This window comes from Pongo abelii, chromosome 5 (genome assembly GCF_028885655.2).
Source record: "Pongo abelii isolate AG06213 chromosome 5, NHGRI_mPonAbe1-v2.0_pri, whole genome shotgun sequence".
NCBI lineage: Eukaryota > Metazoa > Chordata > Mammalia > Primates > Hominidae > Pongo > Pongo abelii.
The window spans coordinates 34,896,889-34,915,129 of record NC_071990.2 but is presented as its reverse complement, the minus strand read 5'-3'; the positions used below and the strand labels follow the sequence as shown (position 1 = coordinate 34,915,129).

The window sequence follows — 18,241 nt, the reverse complement described above, 5'->3', positions numbered from 1 at the left end:
AAAAAAAAAAAAAAAGAAAAATTATTTCATTGTGGTAAAATCTGCATGACATGAAATTTACCATTTTAACCATTTTAAGTATACAGTTCTGTGGCATTAACTATATTGGCAGCGTGCAGCTATTACCATCATCCATCTTTTTTTTTTGAGACAGAGTCTCACTCTCTTGCCCAGGTCAGAGTGAGTGCAGTGGCACAATTTCGGAGGCATTGCAATCTCCGCCTCCTGGATTTAAGCAATTCGCCTATCTCATCCTCCCAAGTAGCTCATTACAGGCATGCACAACGCCCAGCTAATTTTTGTATTTTTTGTAGAGACGGGGTTTCACCATGTTGGCCAGGCTGGTCTCGAACTCCTGACCTCAAGTGATCTGCCCTCCTCTGCCTCCCAAAGTGTTGGGATTACAGGCGTGAGTCACCACTTCCGGCACCAGCATCCATCTTAATCTGTGCTTTTTTTCACTGTTAACGTTGCCTGTGTTTGTTCTTCACGGTACTTTTAACCATCTGAAATTAGATTTAAAACTTTTTTGAGCAGAAACACTGAAGCAATCTGGAGGTTTAAACTTTCAGACTGCACTGAATGCTGGATCAATGTTTTCCCTTTCCCATCACCTCAGCCAGCTCCATTTCATGAAGAATTTCTTGTTGGCTAATAATAGCTGAGTATGTTGTTTTGAACAGGAATACCTGCTATCATGTCTACTTTCTGACACTGAGTTGGAGCTGTTTGGTCTATGCCTGCTGTTGCTCAGCCTAGTGGGCCAGTAATTGAAATGCTCTGAACTCTGAGAAGCTGTGTACCCCACATTTGTAGCTGTGTACCTGCTTGATGGGTTAGATCACTTGGGCTGAAGTCCACTTTCTGCCTTGTACATGGGACATGAATTTGCTTTGTCATCCTCTCCAGCTTCCTGCCAGGATTCCAGTTCGCTGCTTTCAGTTTCAGTTTGGGGTTTAAAAATGTTTCTTAATCTTTCTCTGGCTGAATTACCTGTATAATACACATACAAATAAGCTTTGACTGTGGGATAAGTTGGAAATGTGTGAAAGGAGATTTGAGGATAGGAATGGATCTGCCTAAGTTGGGTAGCTTGACTTTCCCACTTACTAGTGTTCCTAGTGCAGTGGTCTTGAAGTCCTGTCCTGATGGCAGAGCCAAAGGGTGAAATATGACACAAGCTGGGGATGAGAATTGGCAATTGTCCTGAGTGCACAAATAGTTTCTTCCCTCCAAAACATATTTTGCAGCCAAGTGAACAGAAAACAATTCAGCAGGCTACTTACTGAAGACCTGCTGCAAAAAAATTCTCTTTTCAAAAAGGTAGACATACAGCTTTTCCAAAATGTTTTCAAAAGAGCAAATTGCAAACTACGCTTATTTTTCTCCCATATTCTCCCTGATCCATAAGTGTAATGCTAATTCCAGATATACTTCTAAGCCTGTTTGTGGATGGTAGGGGCTGGATTTCCCCAAGTTTGACCAGTCACAAACATCCTTCACTTTAGATCACTGTCAGCTAGGCAGGAAACTGCTGAGAAGACTCAAGTCCAAGCTTTGTATTGAATAGTCAAGCAAACAGGTGCAGTTTGGCCCCAGCCCAGCTCTCTTTATGTAAATATTACCAAGCTCATATACCATAGGCAGGCCATTGGTATTGTAATTTTAGTCATTACTGACTAATATGACAGGCCACCATTGCATGATGCTTGACCTCAGGTACCTGCTCTAAATATAGCCTTCCTTTCTGGCAACTGCAAGCACCTGGAGGAGCAGGCAGGCCCCCAGTAGAAAATTATTTGCTGTTATTAGCATTTCTTTTGATCAGTTGTGTACTGTCAGAGCTTGTTTCATGCTACGTTTATGTATAATTAAAAACAGCTCAGTGGATTCGTTAGTTTATGGTTGGATTATGTTTAGAAACATGCAGTTTGGATTGTTATATAGTGTGGGAAGTGGAGATGATGTCATTGGTTTGAGTAAGACCAGAAGAGAAGCAGATAATGTAATTACCAACAATTTCCTTGATCTCTGTGATGAACACAGCTTACCGAAACCCTTTAGTGGCCCTTGGTTTCTGGCACTGATAACCAAGCTGACAATCACGCGCTTCTGCTCAATTGGGAACTCTGGCTTATGTGCTTGGTAGTTCCTTCTGATGAAAGGGGATTTGTGAGTAATTAAAAAGAACACCAACATTTACAAATAATACTTCCAAAAAAGAAACTACAAATGGCTCTTTTTTTTTTTTTTTTTTTTGAGACGGAGTCTGGCACTGTTGCCCGGGCTGGAGTGCAATGGTGCTATCTCAGCTCACTGCAACCTCAACCTCCCGGGTTCAAGCGATTCTACTGCCTCAGCCTCCTGAGTAGCTGAGATTACAGGCGCCCACCACCGTGCCCGGCTAATTTTTTGTACTTTTTTTTAGTAGAGACGGGTTTCACTATGTTGGCCAGGCTGATCATGAACTCCTGACCCCGTGATCTGCCCACCTCGGCCTCCCAAAGTGCTGGGATTACAGGCGTGAGCCACTGAGCCCAGCCTTTACAAATGGCTCTTAAACCTGTAAAAAGATACTCAGCCTCTCAAGATCTCACTGAGATATATATTTTTTTAACCTATTAGATGGGAGAAATCCAAAATGTTAGAGAAACACCACTGATGAGCAAGTGGGGAAAATAGGCATACTCTTATATTCTTGGTGGGACCATTAGCGTACAACTTTTATTGAGGGAAGGTTGGATATATTTATTAAAACCACAAACTCTGGCACAGCAGTATCACTTAATAGGAATTTATCTCACAGATTGTATACACTTGCAAGTATACAAAACTGTGCTTAAGCTTATTTATGAAGAGTTCATGACTGGAAACAAACTCAAAAGTCAACTGGTTAAATGATGATTCATCTGTATAGTGGTTACAGCTGTAAAAAACAATGAGGATGCTCTTTATGTACTAACAGATGTTTTCAAGATACAGTATTAAGAGAATAAAGCAAAGGGCATTGTATATTATGCTACCATTTGTATAAAAAAGGGGGAAAATAAGATTGTATATCATGTTTGCTTGAATGTGTATAAGAAAGTTCTGGAAGGATATTTAAGAAAGTAATATGAACAGTTATATCTGTGTGTGTAGAGGAAAAAAGAGAACATGGTTTTCTGTATTATGTGCACATATTAACTTTATTTTAAAAAGTGAAGCTTCTGGCAGGGCTCAGTGGCTCATGCCTATAATCCTAGCACTTTGGGAGGCTGAGATGGATGGATCGCTTGAGCTCGAGAGTTCAAGACTAGCCTGGGCAACGTGGCTGCCTCTCTCTCTTTTTTTAAATATTAACAAATAATAATAATACAAAATAAAAAGTAGTGCTTCTTTGAATTCTGTAGTTATAGAGCTCTCTTTTAATTGATTTCTTTATTCATTCTTGTTTTCCTTTGGGTAACAAGGGAGATTTCCTCATACTATTGCTGATGGTACTAATGTTTGTTACTTTCTATGTGGGAAGAAAGTGATACACAAATTTGTTGGTCCTGGTGTTTTTCCTATTGTTCCTCAGCCAGAATAGAAGGCTTTAAAGATGTGTATACCAGGAACCTCAGGTTCTGTGACAAACCCTAAGAAACAGGCTTTTTCCTTTTGTTTAACAATTAGGATAATATCATCTGGACAGTACTGAAGTCTGTTGCCTTTTCTCTTTTACTGTAGGAACCTACAAGCAGCAATTGGCGCCTATTATGACTTTGAGAGCCCAAACATCAGTGTGCCCTCTATGTCCTTTGTTGAAGATGTCACCATAGGAGAAGGGGAGTCAATACCTCCAGATACTCAGTTTGTAAAAACATGGCGGATCCAGAATTCTGGTAAGTACATAATGGGCAATCCTCCTTTGCCTAGTTTTCATTTTCTTAATAGTTAAATAAGAAGGAAATGTTTTAGCTTATGTATGTGATTGTGTAACTGCGAGCTTTCTCTTACACATGATATGTAGTATTTTCTTGTACTGGTGTGATGACCAAACATTAGTGAAATATCTCCTGCTCTAAAGTAGGAAGAAGAATTTATGTCTCATGCTTCTAAGCCACCTGTAACTTAATGGCATCTAAACACAATCCAATATTGGTTTTGTTACTAGGAACTAAACTTGTATATGATGGGGTATTGTCTCCGCCTGTACAGTTTTACTTCATCACTTTATTTCTGCTCTAATTAATCTTCCAGTCATTTCCAGCAGGCTAGAGGAGGTATATCCTTGAATAGAACAAGGTAGTTGGAAAGAGCTGTGAGCATCTGCTCTTTTGAAAGCTCTTTTTTTTTTTTGTTTGCAACCACAAGGATGATTGTCTCTGAAATTTCATTAGGATATCTGAGACATTAATACCACTTTGAAAAATAGGGTAGGAAATATGGGAATTTGCTCAAAATGGGAGACAGAGAAATTGTTGGTTTAAAAAAATATATATACAGATTGGGTGTGGTAGCTCACACACAGAATCCCAGCACTTTTTTTTTTTTTTTTTGGAGACAGCATCTCACTCTGTTGCCCAGGCTGGAGTGCAATGTTGTGATCATGGCTCACTATAGCCTTAACCTCTTGGGCTCAGGCGATCCTCCTGCCTCAGCCTCTCCTGAGTAGCTGGGTCCACAGGCGTGCACTACTGTGCCCAGCTAATTTTTTAATTGTAGAGATGGAGTCTTCCTGTGTTGCCCAGGCTGATCTCGAACTCTTGGGCTCAAGCTGTCCTCTCACTTGGATAACTGAGATTACATATGTGGACACTGCACATGGCCTCCCAGCACTTTTACGGTCAAGGCAGGAGGATCACTTGAGCCCAGGAGTTTAAGACCAGCTTTGGCAATGTAGCGAGATCCTGTCTCTACAAACACTAAAAAGAAAAAAATACAAGAAAAACATTGTTTTGATGTACTGCAGCCTCTTTTAAGACAAACTAGAAATAAGTTAACCATAGGCTGAGCATGGTGGCTCATGCCTGTAATCCCAGTTTTGGGAGGCCGAGGTGGGAGGATCACTTGAGGAGTTGGAGACCAGTTGGGCCAACATGATGAAACCCCATCTAAAAATACAAAAATTAGCTGGGTATGGTGTTGGGCACCTTTAATCCCAGCTACTTGGGAGGCTGAGGCAGGAGAATTGCTTGAACCCAGGAGGTGGAGGTTGCAGTGAGCTGAAATCATGCCACTGCACTCCAGGCTGGGTGACAGAGTGAGATTCCGCCTCAAAAAAAATTAAATAAAAATAAAAATAAATTAATTAATTAACCATAGTTCTTTGAAAATAGTGTCTATGTGTCTAAATTTTTGTTTTTCTTTCTTTCTTTCTTTCTTTTTTTTTAAAGACAAGGTCTCACTCTGTCACCCAGGCTGGGAGTGCAGTGGCGCAATCTTGGCCTCCTGGGCTCAAATGATCCTCTTACCTTGGCCTCCTGAGTAGTTGGGATTACAGATGTGAGCCACCGCACCATGCCTGGCTAATTTTTAAAGTTTTTGTAGAAATAGGGTTTCATTGTGTTGCTCAGGCTATTCTCATATGCCTGGGCTCACACGATCCTCCCACCTTGGCCTTCTAAAATGCTGGGATTACAGGCATGAACCACTGCACCTGGCCTTAAATTATTTTCTAATGACTTTTGGGGGCAGGGGTTGGGTTTTGTATTTCTTGTCACATCTAATGACAATTTATGTTGACTGGTTGAGGGTGTTTTAACTTTCTTATCATTAATGAGAACTTCAGAGAAAAATTCTGAGAGATGGAAAACTAGGCTAAAAATATGTGTTTGTGGGGGTGCCCTGTCTAGCAAGTTAATTTTATATGAGATGATTTAAAACTCTGAGGACTCAAATAAACCTATAAAAGTGACCTTTTATTGATTTGGTTTACTTTTCAGTTCTTTACAATTCAGTTCTTTATGATGGGGAAAGACCGGCTAGACCAGCCTTTTATGTAAGAATGTACCAAATTGAATTGTTATTCTTAGTTTTTCTGGCATATTTAGAAGTAACTCACCTTTGGAGGCAAGTTCAGTGTGTCATTGACCAAACACATAGTTTGGACTGACCCAATGTTGTGGATGACTCAGGACACCTGTGGCTTTGTAAAATTTCATTCGCCCCCTTTCCTTTTTAGTTATAACAGTTAGTTATAACAGTTAGTTTGGGAGGTACATGGTAATAGAGGAAAATAGCCATATTTTCTATTTTTGTTGAAATTCTTACTTGTTCAAAGTCTAATTTACTTTACTTTGCCTAATTTCTGTCTTACCTTGCTTGATTTGGCCTGCTTTTAAAAAAATATCAAGATAGTTTCTTCGTTTTATAATAGCTTTTATTAGTCATGTTTTTATTCTGAATTTAAAACCTGCTGTGTTACTGATCAAAAATGCTTTCAGAGGCTGGGTGCAGTGGCTCACACCTGTAATCCCAGCACTTTGGGAGGCCAAGGTGGGCAGATCACTTGAGGTCAAGAGTTCAAGACTAGCCTGGCCAACATGGCAAAACCCTGTCTACTAAAAATACAAAAAATTAGCTGGGCATGATGTTGCACGCCTGTAGTCCCAGCTACTCGGGAGGCTGAGACACAAGAATCACTTGAACCCAGGAGGCAGAGGTTGTAGTGAGCCAAGATCGCGCTGCTGCACTCCAGCCTGGGCAACAGAGCCAGACTCCATCTCAAAAAAAAAAAAAAAAGTTTTTTGGAATCTACCAGTGAGATAGATAGATAGATAGGTAGGTAGATAGATAGATAGATAAAATTTTTTTTTAATAAATGAGGTTTGTTTGGAAAGTGTGACTTGAATTCAAGTTTTATTTGTTTATTTTAAAGTGAAGTCAGTACCTTGTTTACTTATAGTGAAAACAGTGAAAATGGCCTGGCTTTCTGTGAGCTCTTTAGTGTTTTTGAATACTGAAAGTTGTTAGAGTACTGTTGAAATGTTTTAAATACCATCTTGTGGCAGACTAACCATTTTATATTTCAAAAAGCCTCTTGATATATCTACTTACTAGACTGTTACTTGGGTTAATGGGGAGCTTTGGGAGGTTGATATGTAGTAGTTAGACTGTCAAATCAGAACCCCCAAAGCCTACCTTTCACGTTGACTTACAAAAATCTCTCTTGGTGGGCCTGACTGCTTTTCCCCTCTGCATTTGCTTTGTAACCTCAGTTTAAAACAGCTTCTGAATCTCTTCCCTTGTGTGAAAGGGCATTCTTGTGCCTGAACAGGTCTTGAAAGGTTAGGTAGCAGTTGCTAGAGATTTTATCTTTCAAGGTGCTTTGCATAAATAGGTTTTCTCTTCTGGAAGTTGTCCCCCCAGCTGTAGAGTAGTTTTAATCTATAAATTGGATGTTTTCCATTTGGTTAAGGAGAATCTGGCCACCCATAACTGAGTATCAGGCATGTTATTTGAGAGAAGAAGAACATGCATGTGCACGGGTTCTTTGGCATCATCATAATCTGGCCTGAGTTATTTCTGTAAATAGAGTAGTAACATAGAAGTAGGGCAGGCCTTGGCAATTTTTCCTCTGGCTGTCTTACTCTCATTCATAACCTCCCTAAGAAATAAGCACTCACTGAAAGAGCTACATAAATAATAATTTTCATGGCACTTCTGTCTTGTCATGTTTTAGGCGTGCTGGGCATGCAAATATACCACAGATGAGACTGATAGGAATCGCATATAGTTGTCCCAATAGCTTTCCCGAAGAAGGCGAATGTCGCACACTGTTTAAAATTAAATTCCTGGCCAGGCATGGTGGCTCAACCCTGTGATCCCACTACTTTGGGAGGCTGAGGCGGGCGGATCACCTGAGGTCAGGAGTTCAAGACCAGCCTGGCCAACATGGTGAAACTCCATCTCTACTAAAAACCCCATCTCTACTAAAACTACAAAAAAATTAGCCAGGCATGGTGGCGGGCACCTGTAATCCCACCTATTCGGGAGGCTGAGGCAGGAGAATTGCATGAACCTGGGAGGTGGAGGTTGCAGTGAGCTGAGACCGTGCCACTGCACTCCAGCCTGGGCGGCAGAGACTCCGTGTCATAAATAAATAAATAAATATAAAATAAAATTAAACTCCTAATATTTTTTAAGTCCTTAGATTTAGATTTGCAAAAACAGAACTGAGATATTTAATAACATAGATGCAAAATTCTAGGATTCAGACTTCTGTCACTGTGGAAGCATTGGAAGCTTAGTAAACCTGAGCAGGAAACTTTGGGAGTTAAAATGAAAATTTAAAACTGTCCCTCTAAAAATATGAGTTGACAGAATAATTCTCTTTACCAGCACCTAGAGCTTCTCAGTTGTTATACTACCATGCTCTGTTGTACAATTGTAGTGAATATTAGGCTGTGCATGTTATGATAACCCTAGTGTTTCTCTGACTTTGATGAAATTTTTGTGATTGTCATATGAGAGGGTATCTTGGGCATATTGATCCAGAGTCGTCTTTATTTTTTGAACGTCATAGAAGTGAATATAAAGGGATGGGAAAAGAACTTGAGAAAGAACATTTATTTCCCCCATTTTTCTTTTAGTGCGTTAAAATAGTTAGCTTTCTACCTTTCTCTTCAGTATGATTCTAGAGAAGATAATTTTGCTTCTTTCATTCAACACATTTTATTATGTTCCAGTCACTTTATTAGGTACAAGGGAGAAATGGTCACAAGATTGATGAAGGTTTCTGCTTTCATGGAGCTTAATATGAAATGCAGTGTCCACACTTATAAGGGTTAAAAAGGAGATCATCATTAAGGTTTGTCTTCTGCATTGCTATTTGGATATTCCTTACTGTCTCCAGACTATTTCTATAATTGTATATACTTACTAAGTCCCAGGATTTCTGGGACTGTTGGACTTTTGATTTTTGTGATGCTTGCTACCATCTCAAAATTGTAACATGACAGGGTTTTTTTGTTTTTGTTTTTACTTTATTTTAAAAAATAAAGTGATATTTCATATCTGGAGAATTACAGCCTTAATTATATACTTGATTGTGATACTTAACTAGGAACATCATAAAACACAGATTAGTCTTTCTTCTAGATAGAAATCTATCCCCCATTAATCCAGTTTGCAACTGAGACTTAATTTGGAGCCCAGTTCTATTATACTTCTCGAATTCAGATTTCAGGTATGCTTAGTGTAGTCCAGACAACTCACTGGTATTTCCCTTCCTTCTGTATCAAACATCAATATCTTTGACCTTTTCAGAGTTACCTGACCTAACAGTTGTGACTATAAGAATTATATGTATCATTGATAACGCTCAGAAGGCAGATGATTGGTTTTTCACTTCATAGCCAATGAACACTTCAGAGTTGTTGGTGGATAACTCTTCTAGCCCAGAGGTTCTTTAAATACTCCACTGAGAAGTAATAGGTATCTGGAGTACCAAGAAGGGCAGGACCCTAGCCAAATGCCAGTGTTTAATGTTACCCATTTAATGTTTTACTGACTAACTCAGTTTCTCTGGAATGTAGCAGCACTCCTTTTGCACAGCTAAGATGACCCAATCATCTCAGCTGCTTGTGGTTGTGCCTAAGAGAGCTAAGTCTTTTTCACACCCAGTCTTGGTTTACCTTATTTTCTTATAAGTTCAAAAAACAGACACATTGTTGGGTTTTCATATAAACAGACATTATCTTGTTGCAGGTGTATGTGTATGTGTGTGTATGTGTGTATCTTAAAGAATAACTGTGAATTCAGCCCCATGAGAGTAGTATAATTTTTCTCTTGGATTTTGGTCTTTAAGGAGACTGACATTTTGTAAGGTGCTTCATGTCAGCTACTATTCTGCTTGTTGTAAGACAAACAGGCTTTTGCCAGACCTCAGAAATGAAAAAGATAAATTGCGTGTATTGTCAGTATATCATCCACAACCTTTCCATCAGCAGTGGTTGCCCTTTATAGGGTTAACTTAGGACATTTTGTTGGCAAATTTTTTTAAAAGAAGGTATGCTAAAACATAGTGGCCACTGCTTTAGCTGCTACCCCTTAAGACCCAAGGAGCACAGAGGGTACCATTCATAATGGAGCTGAGATCTCAGGAGTAGAACTCTGGTTGCCTTTCCCTGTCTGGTTTCTTTCCAGTAATGAGCCATCAGGTATGTCAAAACTGGGCACTTAGAGAGCAAGGAACTGAGGCATCTTAGAGTGCTGGTAGGAGATAAATGACAAGCACCCTCTGTTCTAAGAGTCCTGCCATGTTCAACTTTTCACAGTGGTTTATTTTTATAATGAATGTATATATTCTAAAAAAAGATATATAGAGGTTTCTGTCTACAGTTAAAAAGGAGTATATCAATTGCTGCATATTGGAGAGACTTCACAGGAAAAATCACATCTAGTTACTGTGTGGCTACCTATACCGCTTGACTAGTGGGAACTAGTCAACACATAGATTTCTCATGAATTAGTTGCATGAAAATAGGTACACAAGAGTGGGTACCGGCTGGGCGCCGTGGCTCATGCCTGTAATCCCAGCACTTTGGGAGGCCGAAGCAGGCAGATCACCTGAGGTCAGGAGTTCATGATCAGCCTGGCCAACATGGTGAAACCCCATCTGTGCTAAAAATGCAAAAATTAGGCCAGGCGCGGTGGCTCACACCTGTAATCCCAGCCCTTTGGGAGGCTGAGGCGGGCGGATCATGAGGTCAGCAGTTCGAGACCAGCCTGGCCAACATGGTGAAACCCCGTCTCTTGTAAAAATACAATAATTAGCCAGGCGTGGTGATGGGCGCCTGTAATCCTAGCTTCTCAGGAGGCTGAAGCAGGAGAATTGCGTAAACCCAGAAGGCGGAGGTTGCAGTGAGTCAGAGATTGTACCATTGTACTCCAGTCCAGGCGACTCTTTACTCTAAAGAGTTACAGGTTAAATTTAACCTGTAACTCTATAAAAATCTATCTCCCTTTGACAGGTCTGATTGACCCTCCTTCCCATCCTTTCCGCAAGTACCTCCAACTAGTGCCATTGTTCCTACGACCACAGTTCATTGATGTTATCAGGGGAGATCACCCGATTGTTTATATTTTCACCACCACCCAAGGTCTAAACTTTTACTGCCTTTTATATTCATGTGGTCTCTTGAGCTCTTGAGTATTTTATAGTTATGGACCCCAGAAGAAAAGTCATACCTCAGGCAAAAAGCAATTTTAAATTGAGAATAATACCATTGAAATTACTCCTTGTGTGTTTCATCCTCTTGTTTCTGTGGAAAAACTGTATCAGGGACAGGCAACAATCAGATATACTGTGAAAATGGACATGTGTTACCTTTTAGTAGAGAGAGCTGTCCCCTAAACATGGGCCTGTGCTTCATCTCCATGGCTCTTCATGGACATCATTCTTAGGTTCTACAGATTCAGTGTGACGTGTGGCCAACCCTGGAGTCACCTGAAATACTCGTTGTCTTGAGGAACTGCCTTGCTTTTGCCTTATGTGCTTCTTCATAGGGTTAGACTATTGGTCAGAGGTTGCTGGTTCTGATAATTCCTTTTGATCAGTTGTGTGAGACAATATATGGCTCAGGTGTATGTGGTTAGGTTTATGTATGTATGTGAGAAAAAGAAAGAGGCCTCTTCTACAGTTTCATAATAAACTGCACCCAGCATAGGACCATTGATTGCCTAACATTTTTTTCTTTTGCTTGAACTCAGGGGCAGAGGCCTGGCCTCCAGGGGTTTGTCTTAAATATGTCGGGGGAGACCAATTTGGACATGTGAACATGGTGATGGTGAGATCGCTAGAGCCCCAAGAGATTGCAGATGTCAGCGTCCAGATGTGCAGCCCCAGCAGAGCAGGAATGTATCAGGGACAGTGGCGGATGTGCACTGCTACAGGACTCTACTATGGAGGTGAGTATGTCCTTGTGCAGCCCAGGGTAAAGGAACTGAGGTAACATCTTATAACATCCCCAGTGTTGCTCACAGAGCCTGTCAAATTGCATAACAGGGCATGGCCTCTTTTTAACAGTCACCCCATGCAGGTAAATGATTTGCATTTTATGACTAATTAATTTAGTCTAGTGCTCTTTCTTTTATCCTAGGAATATAATTTAGTGACCTGTACGAGGTATTATATTTTGCGTTCTAAATAAATATTTAGTAGTGCTGTTGTTTTTGTTATATAAGCTGGAAGATACTGTAAGAATACTAAAGGCAGTCCTTGTTCTCAAAGTCTCTAGACACAAGTCATATAAAACAGATAATGCACAAAATGTGCATACTTCTTCCAACCTGCTTGTCAAACAGCTAACATATCTCACTCCCTTCTCTTTACTGCCAAACTTTTTGAGCAGTGATCTATACTCACTGTCTCTTCTTTCACATTTTCCATTCACTCTTCAACCCACTTTATCCTTTATCCACTCCCCACTCCAATGAAAGTTAATCAGGGACTACCCTGTTTCCAAATCCAATAGCCTCTTTACAGTCTTCATACCAGCTGACCTTTTAATGATAATTTGGCACCATACTACACATGTTTTTTGAAATATGTACTTTCTTAGACTCATAGGACATCTCTCCTGTTTCTGTTCCTCTTCTCTGTTCTTTCTCTGTCTTTGTCTATTCTCAACTTTACCCTGGGATTCCTAGATTCTTAGTTGGGCCTCATTCATGGTTGGTGACCTCATCCACCCATGCGGCTTCAGCTGTCACCAGTATACCATACACGGTGATGCTCAAATTAATATCTATAGCTGTGGCCTCTTTTCAGAACCCCACACCCATGTTTTAACTCATTATGGGCAGAACTTTTAACATCTCTCAGACACAATTTATATCTGCTGGGCATGGTGGTACACGCCTATAATCCTAGCACTTTGGGAGGCTGAAGTGGGAGAATTGCATGAACCCAGGGGCTCAAGATCAGTCTGGGCAAAACAGAGAGACCCTGTCTCTACAAAAACTAAAATTAGCCAGGCGTGGTGGGGTGAGCCTGTTGTTCCAGCTACTTGGGAGGCTGAGGTGGGAGAATTGCTTGAGCCTAGGAGGTCAAGGTTGCAGTGAACCATGATCACACCACTGCACTCCAGTCTGAATTACAGAGTGAGTCCCTGTCTCAAAAAAACAAAACAAAACAAAACAACCTTATATCCTTCTCATTGGCACCCCCCTGAGATAATCGGGTCAGAAACCTGGGAGCCATCATTTGTTCTGTCATTCCTAATCAGAAACTGATTCCTATTGGTTCCACTATATCCTATGTCCTGGAGATCAAAAACAAATAAACAGTAAATAGTACTTGCCTTCACAGAGCTCTTAACTGGACTCATGGCCTGTGGGCCAGTGGGACCTTTGGAGTTATTTCTAGGCATCCTAGAATTAATGATCTCATATATGTTTTTGGAGCCAGTGGCAACTTTAGAAATGTTAATTTTAGAAAGAGTCTCATAGTGCTTATATGACATCATTCTTTGCCTAAAGCCTTTGTACCTACTGTAATGAAGCTAAACTCCTTGGCACAGGATATAAAGCTCACGATCTGGCCTGGCCTCATTTTCACTCCCATCTTCAGTCATCCCCTAACTCCCCCACAGTCAGTCCCCAAAGATGCCATATGCTTTCACTTCTCCATGCCCTTGCTCATTTGTCTCATTGCCTGATATAACCTTTTATTTAATTAAACTGCTGCTCATCCTCAAGGCCCTGCCTGAGTCACCTTTCCTCCTTGCTTCCTCCCCCTTGTCTACTCTCCCCGCTACCCTAAGAAACTTCATCCCTTCCCCTTCATTAATATCATGCACATGCTTGTTATTATATTTAACACATTGTATATTAGGTATTTGTTTTGCTTATCCTTTTATCCTACGAAATTGTGAACAATTTGTTGAATAATTGAATAATCACGTATCAAAATGCAGAGAGGTTTTTTGTCCCTTCCCTGTAGGACTCCATTTTCAGGCAGTATCTGCTAAGAATCCCCTTGACCTGGGATTGGAAGTTGTTTCTCCCACTGCTGAGCTCCTTTATATTAGCTCTTCACCTCTCACTCCTTTGTTTCTTCTCTTGGCACTTTACGTCTTTCTACCCATTTAATTTGATAAATGTCTAATGTCATCTTTAAAACTGAAGGTGACACATGGCTGGTTTATCTTTGTTACTCTCAAAAATGTTGAGCTTAATGCAGAATGGAGAATGGCTACTTAGTAAATTTTTTAAATACATGCTACCATTTTTAAGGGGAGAAGAAGACAATATACATGACTTAAAAATAAAAAAATCCCTTTGATGAAAAAATACTACTTCTCAATGTTCCCTACTGGTTAAGAATGCTAGTCTTGTTTTGTGTGTGTGTGTTTTTAGTGTTAAATTTAAAATAATTATCACTATGTGGGACATTACATTTTATACCCATAGCAACTCTCTCAAATTCAAAAGTAGTTGGAATATAAATATGAGGGGACTTTAAAAAGATCTTGGAAAAATGGAATTAAAAAATAAAAGTAAAGGCCAGGTGCAGTGGCTCAAGCCTGTAATACAGCACTCTGGGAGGCCGAGGTGGGCATATCACTTGAGGTCAGGAGTTCAAGACCAGCCTGGCCAACCTAGTGAAATCCTGTCTCTACTGAAAATACAAAAATTAGTCTGGCGGGTGGCTCACGCCTGTAATCCCAGCTACTCAGGAGGCTGAGACAGGAGAATTGTTTGAACCTGGGAGGTGGAGGTGGCCGTGAGCCAAGATCGCGCCACTGCACTCCAGCCTGGGCAACAGAGTGAAGGCTTCATATCAAAAAAAAAAAGATAAAAATAAGATATATAAACTTTATTTCTCAACATAAGCTTCATCAAGTTCAAGACACTTTTGTAAGTAATGATAACAGCCATTTAGTCCATCCCCAAAGAACTGAGGGTCCTAGGAATTTAACCATGTAAATGCAGGGTTTTTTTACATTATTAACTGAAGAAAACTGGGTGTCCATTAAAGATTTTTAAGACTAGGACACAAAAAGAAGGTAGAAGGAGCCAAATCAGGACTGTAAGGTGGATGCCTAATAATTTCCCATGGAAACTGTTAGAAAATTGCCTTTGCTTGATGAGAGGAATGAGCAGGAGCATTGTCATAGTGGAGTAGATCTTTTTCTACTAAAGCTTTGGCTGAGTTTCTTAAAACTAACACACACACACACACACTTTTTTTTTTTTTTTTTTTGAGATGGAGCCTTGCTCTTGTTGCCCAGGCTGGAGTACAGTGACATGATCTTGGCTCACTGCAACCTCCACCTCCCAGGTTCAAGTGATTCTCCTGCCTCAGCCTCCCGAGTAGCTGGGATTACAGGCGCTCACCACCACACCTGGGTAATTTTTTTGTATTTTTAGTAGATGCGGGGTTTCACCATGTTGGCCAGGCTGTTCTTGAACTCCTGACCTCAGGTGATCTGCCCACCTTGGCCTCCCAAAGTGCTGGGATTCCAGATGTGAGCCACTGCGCCCGGCCTCTCTCTCTTTCTTTCTTTCCTTTTTTTTTTTCCCTTGGTCACCCAGGCTGGAGTGCAGTGGAACGATCATAGCTCGCTGCAGTCTCAAAGTCCTGGGCTCAAGTGATCTCTTGCCTCAGCCTCCCAAGTAGCTGAGACTACAGGCATGTGCCATCATGCCTTTTTTTTGGGGGGGGGGTAGAGATGGGACCTCCCTATGTTGCCCAGGTTGGTCTCAATTCCTGGACTCAAGTGGTCCTCCCACCTCAGCCTCCTAAAGTGTTGGGATTACAGGCGTGAGCCACTGTGCCCAGCTCTCAGAACACTGTTATTATTCTTCGGCCGTCTAGAAAGTTGACAAGCAACATATCCTGCGGAGCCAAAAAAAATTGTTGCCATGACCTTTGCTCTTGACTGGTCCACTTTTGCTTTGACTGGCCCTCTTCCACCTCTTGGTAGCCATTGCTTTGATTGTGCTTTGTCTTTAAGATCACGGTGGTAAAGCCGTGTTTCATCTCCTGTTATAGTTATTTGAGAAATACTTCAGGATCTTGATCCCACTTGCTTAAGATTTCCATTGAAAGCTCTGCCCTTGTCTGCAGCTAATCTGGGTTTAACAGTTTTGACATCCATTGATTGGAAAGTTTGCTCAACTTTAATTTTGTAGTCAGAACTGTGTAAGCTGAATCAGTTGAGATGTCTGTGGTGTTGGCTGTTGTTTCTGCTATTAATCATTGGCTCTTGTTCAGTTAGAGCATACACAAGATTGTTTCCTCCAAAATTAATGTGGATGGTCTGCTGTTATGGGCATCTCCAGCGTCATGTCATCCCTCTTAAAACAGGTTATCCATTTGTAAACTGCTGATTTCTTTGGGGCGTTGTCCCCATAAACTTTTTGTAAAGCATCAATGATCTTCCATAGTGGATTCAAACTTCACTATGAATTGGATGTTTGCCCTTGCTTCAATTTTAGCAAAATTCATAGTGCTCTGATAGGGGTTTTTTTTAAACTGATGTCTTGTCCTTAGTGCCTCAAACTAGGTGCTGTTCAGATTTGTTATAATAAGCTAGTATGAGTTTACTTTGATGCAAAAAAAAGTTGAAATCCATGCATACTTTTTCATAATACTCATTTTCCATGAATTTTTTTTTCTTTTTTTTAAATTTAATTTTGTGCTTACCCACCATGAACTTTTTGAAGATGCTTTGTATACTAGCCTTGGGGCAAAAACATTAAAATTTTAACTTAACGCCCCTAATTTTAACTTAACAACCCTTTTTTGGTCTTAATAGTCTGTAAGTTGTTTCTCAGGACTTTGTGGAATCTGATGCCTTCAGGGGATTTTAATAATTCATCTGATTTTGTAGTTTTCAAGCATTTTTGTTAAGCTATGGAACCTTTTCCTTGACAGAAGTATATATGAATGCCTCCTTGTAAAATGGGAAAGGATAAAAATGAAATGTTTCGTTGAATTGGGGGCTTCCTTGGCTTATGTTTCCCAGCCCTTGTGTGTCTGGGATGACCGCTGGAGCTTTGTGGGGTATAGTTTGCCAACCTTTATCTGCTCCAGTGAACAGTTTAATTCCATTTTATAAAGCACTGTATTTCATTGAATCCAAATTATTATTGGTTGTAAAACATACCCTAGTATCAGTAACAGAAAGAGAATAGATTATGTATACAACCATAGCCATGAGCACATGGAAAAAAATAAACTTCTGTAATAACCATGATTGGCTCACTCGGCTTACTAGCTTATTGAGTGTAATATAGTGGTTAAGGGTGTGAACTGTGGGACTCTGTTGCCTAGGCACAAACTTGGACAAATTAGGTAACTTCTCTGGACCTCATCTTTCTGTTTTAACAACGAAAGATTGCTTTTTGGAGGTTTCTGTTTTTGGTGGGGTGGTTGTTTCTATAATTTGCCTTTTTTTTTTTTTTTTTTTTGAGTTGGAGTCTTGCTCTGTCGCCCAGGCTGGAGTGCAGTGGCGTGATCTCGGCTCACTGCAACCTCTGCCTTCCAGGTTCAAGCGAGTCTCTTGCCTCAGGCTCCTGAGTCGCTGGGATTACAGGCACGTGCCACCATGCCCGGCTAATTTTTGTATTCTTAGTAGAGATGGGGTTTCACCTTGTTGGCTAGGCTGGTTTTGAACTCTTGACCTTGTGATCCGCCTGCCTCAGCCTCCCAAAGTGCTGGGATTACAGGCATGAGCTACCGTGCCCGCTGCTTCTGTAATCTTTAGATGGTCTTCTTGAGAAAGAATCTGTTCCCTTTATTCATTCATTCATTCATTCGAGACGGAGTCTCGCTCTGTCACCAGGCTGGAGTACAGTGGCGTGATCTCAGCTCACTGCAACCTCTGCCTCCTGGGTTCAAGCAATTCTCCTACCCCAGCCTCCCAAATAGCTGGGACTACAGGTGCACGCCACCACACCTGGCTAATTTTTGTATTTTTAGTAGAGACAGGGTTGCATCATGCTGGCTAGGGTGGTCTCAATCTCTTGACCTCGTGATCCGCCCACCTCGGCCTCCCAAACTGCTAGGATTACAGACATGAGCCACCGCACCCGGCCCACTCCCTTTATTTTTATAATAGCTCTTAGATTGTTTCAGTTCACGTTTCCTCTTAGAAAGAATTTTTGCTCTGTTCAGTCAGTTACAGGTCTCCTGTAAAAGGTCTCCTCCACCCTGTTTCAGCCTGGTTGTGCTCTCTCAGAGTTTCTCAGTGGGCGTGCTTTCGGCATGTGGTGTGGACACTTCTTCACTGTGTGGGGCATATTACAAGACCTCTGGCTTCCT

General features: G+C 40.9%; 1 protein-coding gene across 6 annotated transcripts in view; it reads left to right on the top strand.

Annotated features, from left to right (window-relative positions):
- Positions 1-18,241, top strand: part of ILRUN (inflammation and lipid regulator with UBA-like and NBR1-like domains) — a 111,724-nt gene that overhangs the window by 39,420 nt on the left and 54,063 nt on the right. For 4 of the 6 annotated variants that reach the window (XR_008526750.2, XR_008526751.2, XM_002816782.5 and 1 more), the window contains exons 2-3: positions 3,712-3,866; positions 11,680-11,877. Coding sequence is in view for 4 of the 6 variants with exons in the window: in XM_002816782.5 (XP_002816828.2) it covers positions 3,712-3,866; positions 11,680-11,877 (353 nt within the window). In the remaining 2 variants the exon portion in view is untranslated. The remainder of the gene's footprint in view (positions 1-3,711; positions 3,867-11,679; positions 11,878-18,241) is intronic. The other 2 variants (XM_024249010.3, XM_054558724.2) reach the window with 1 other exon arrangement.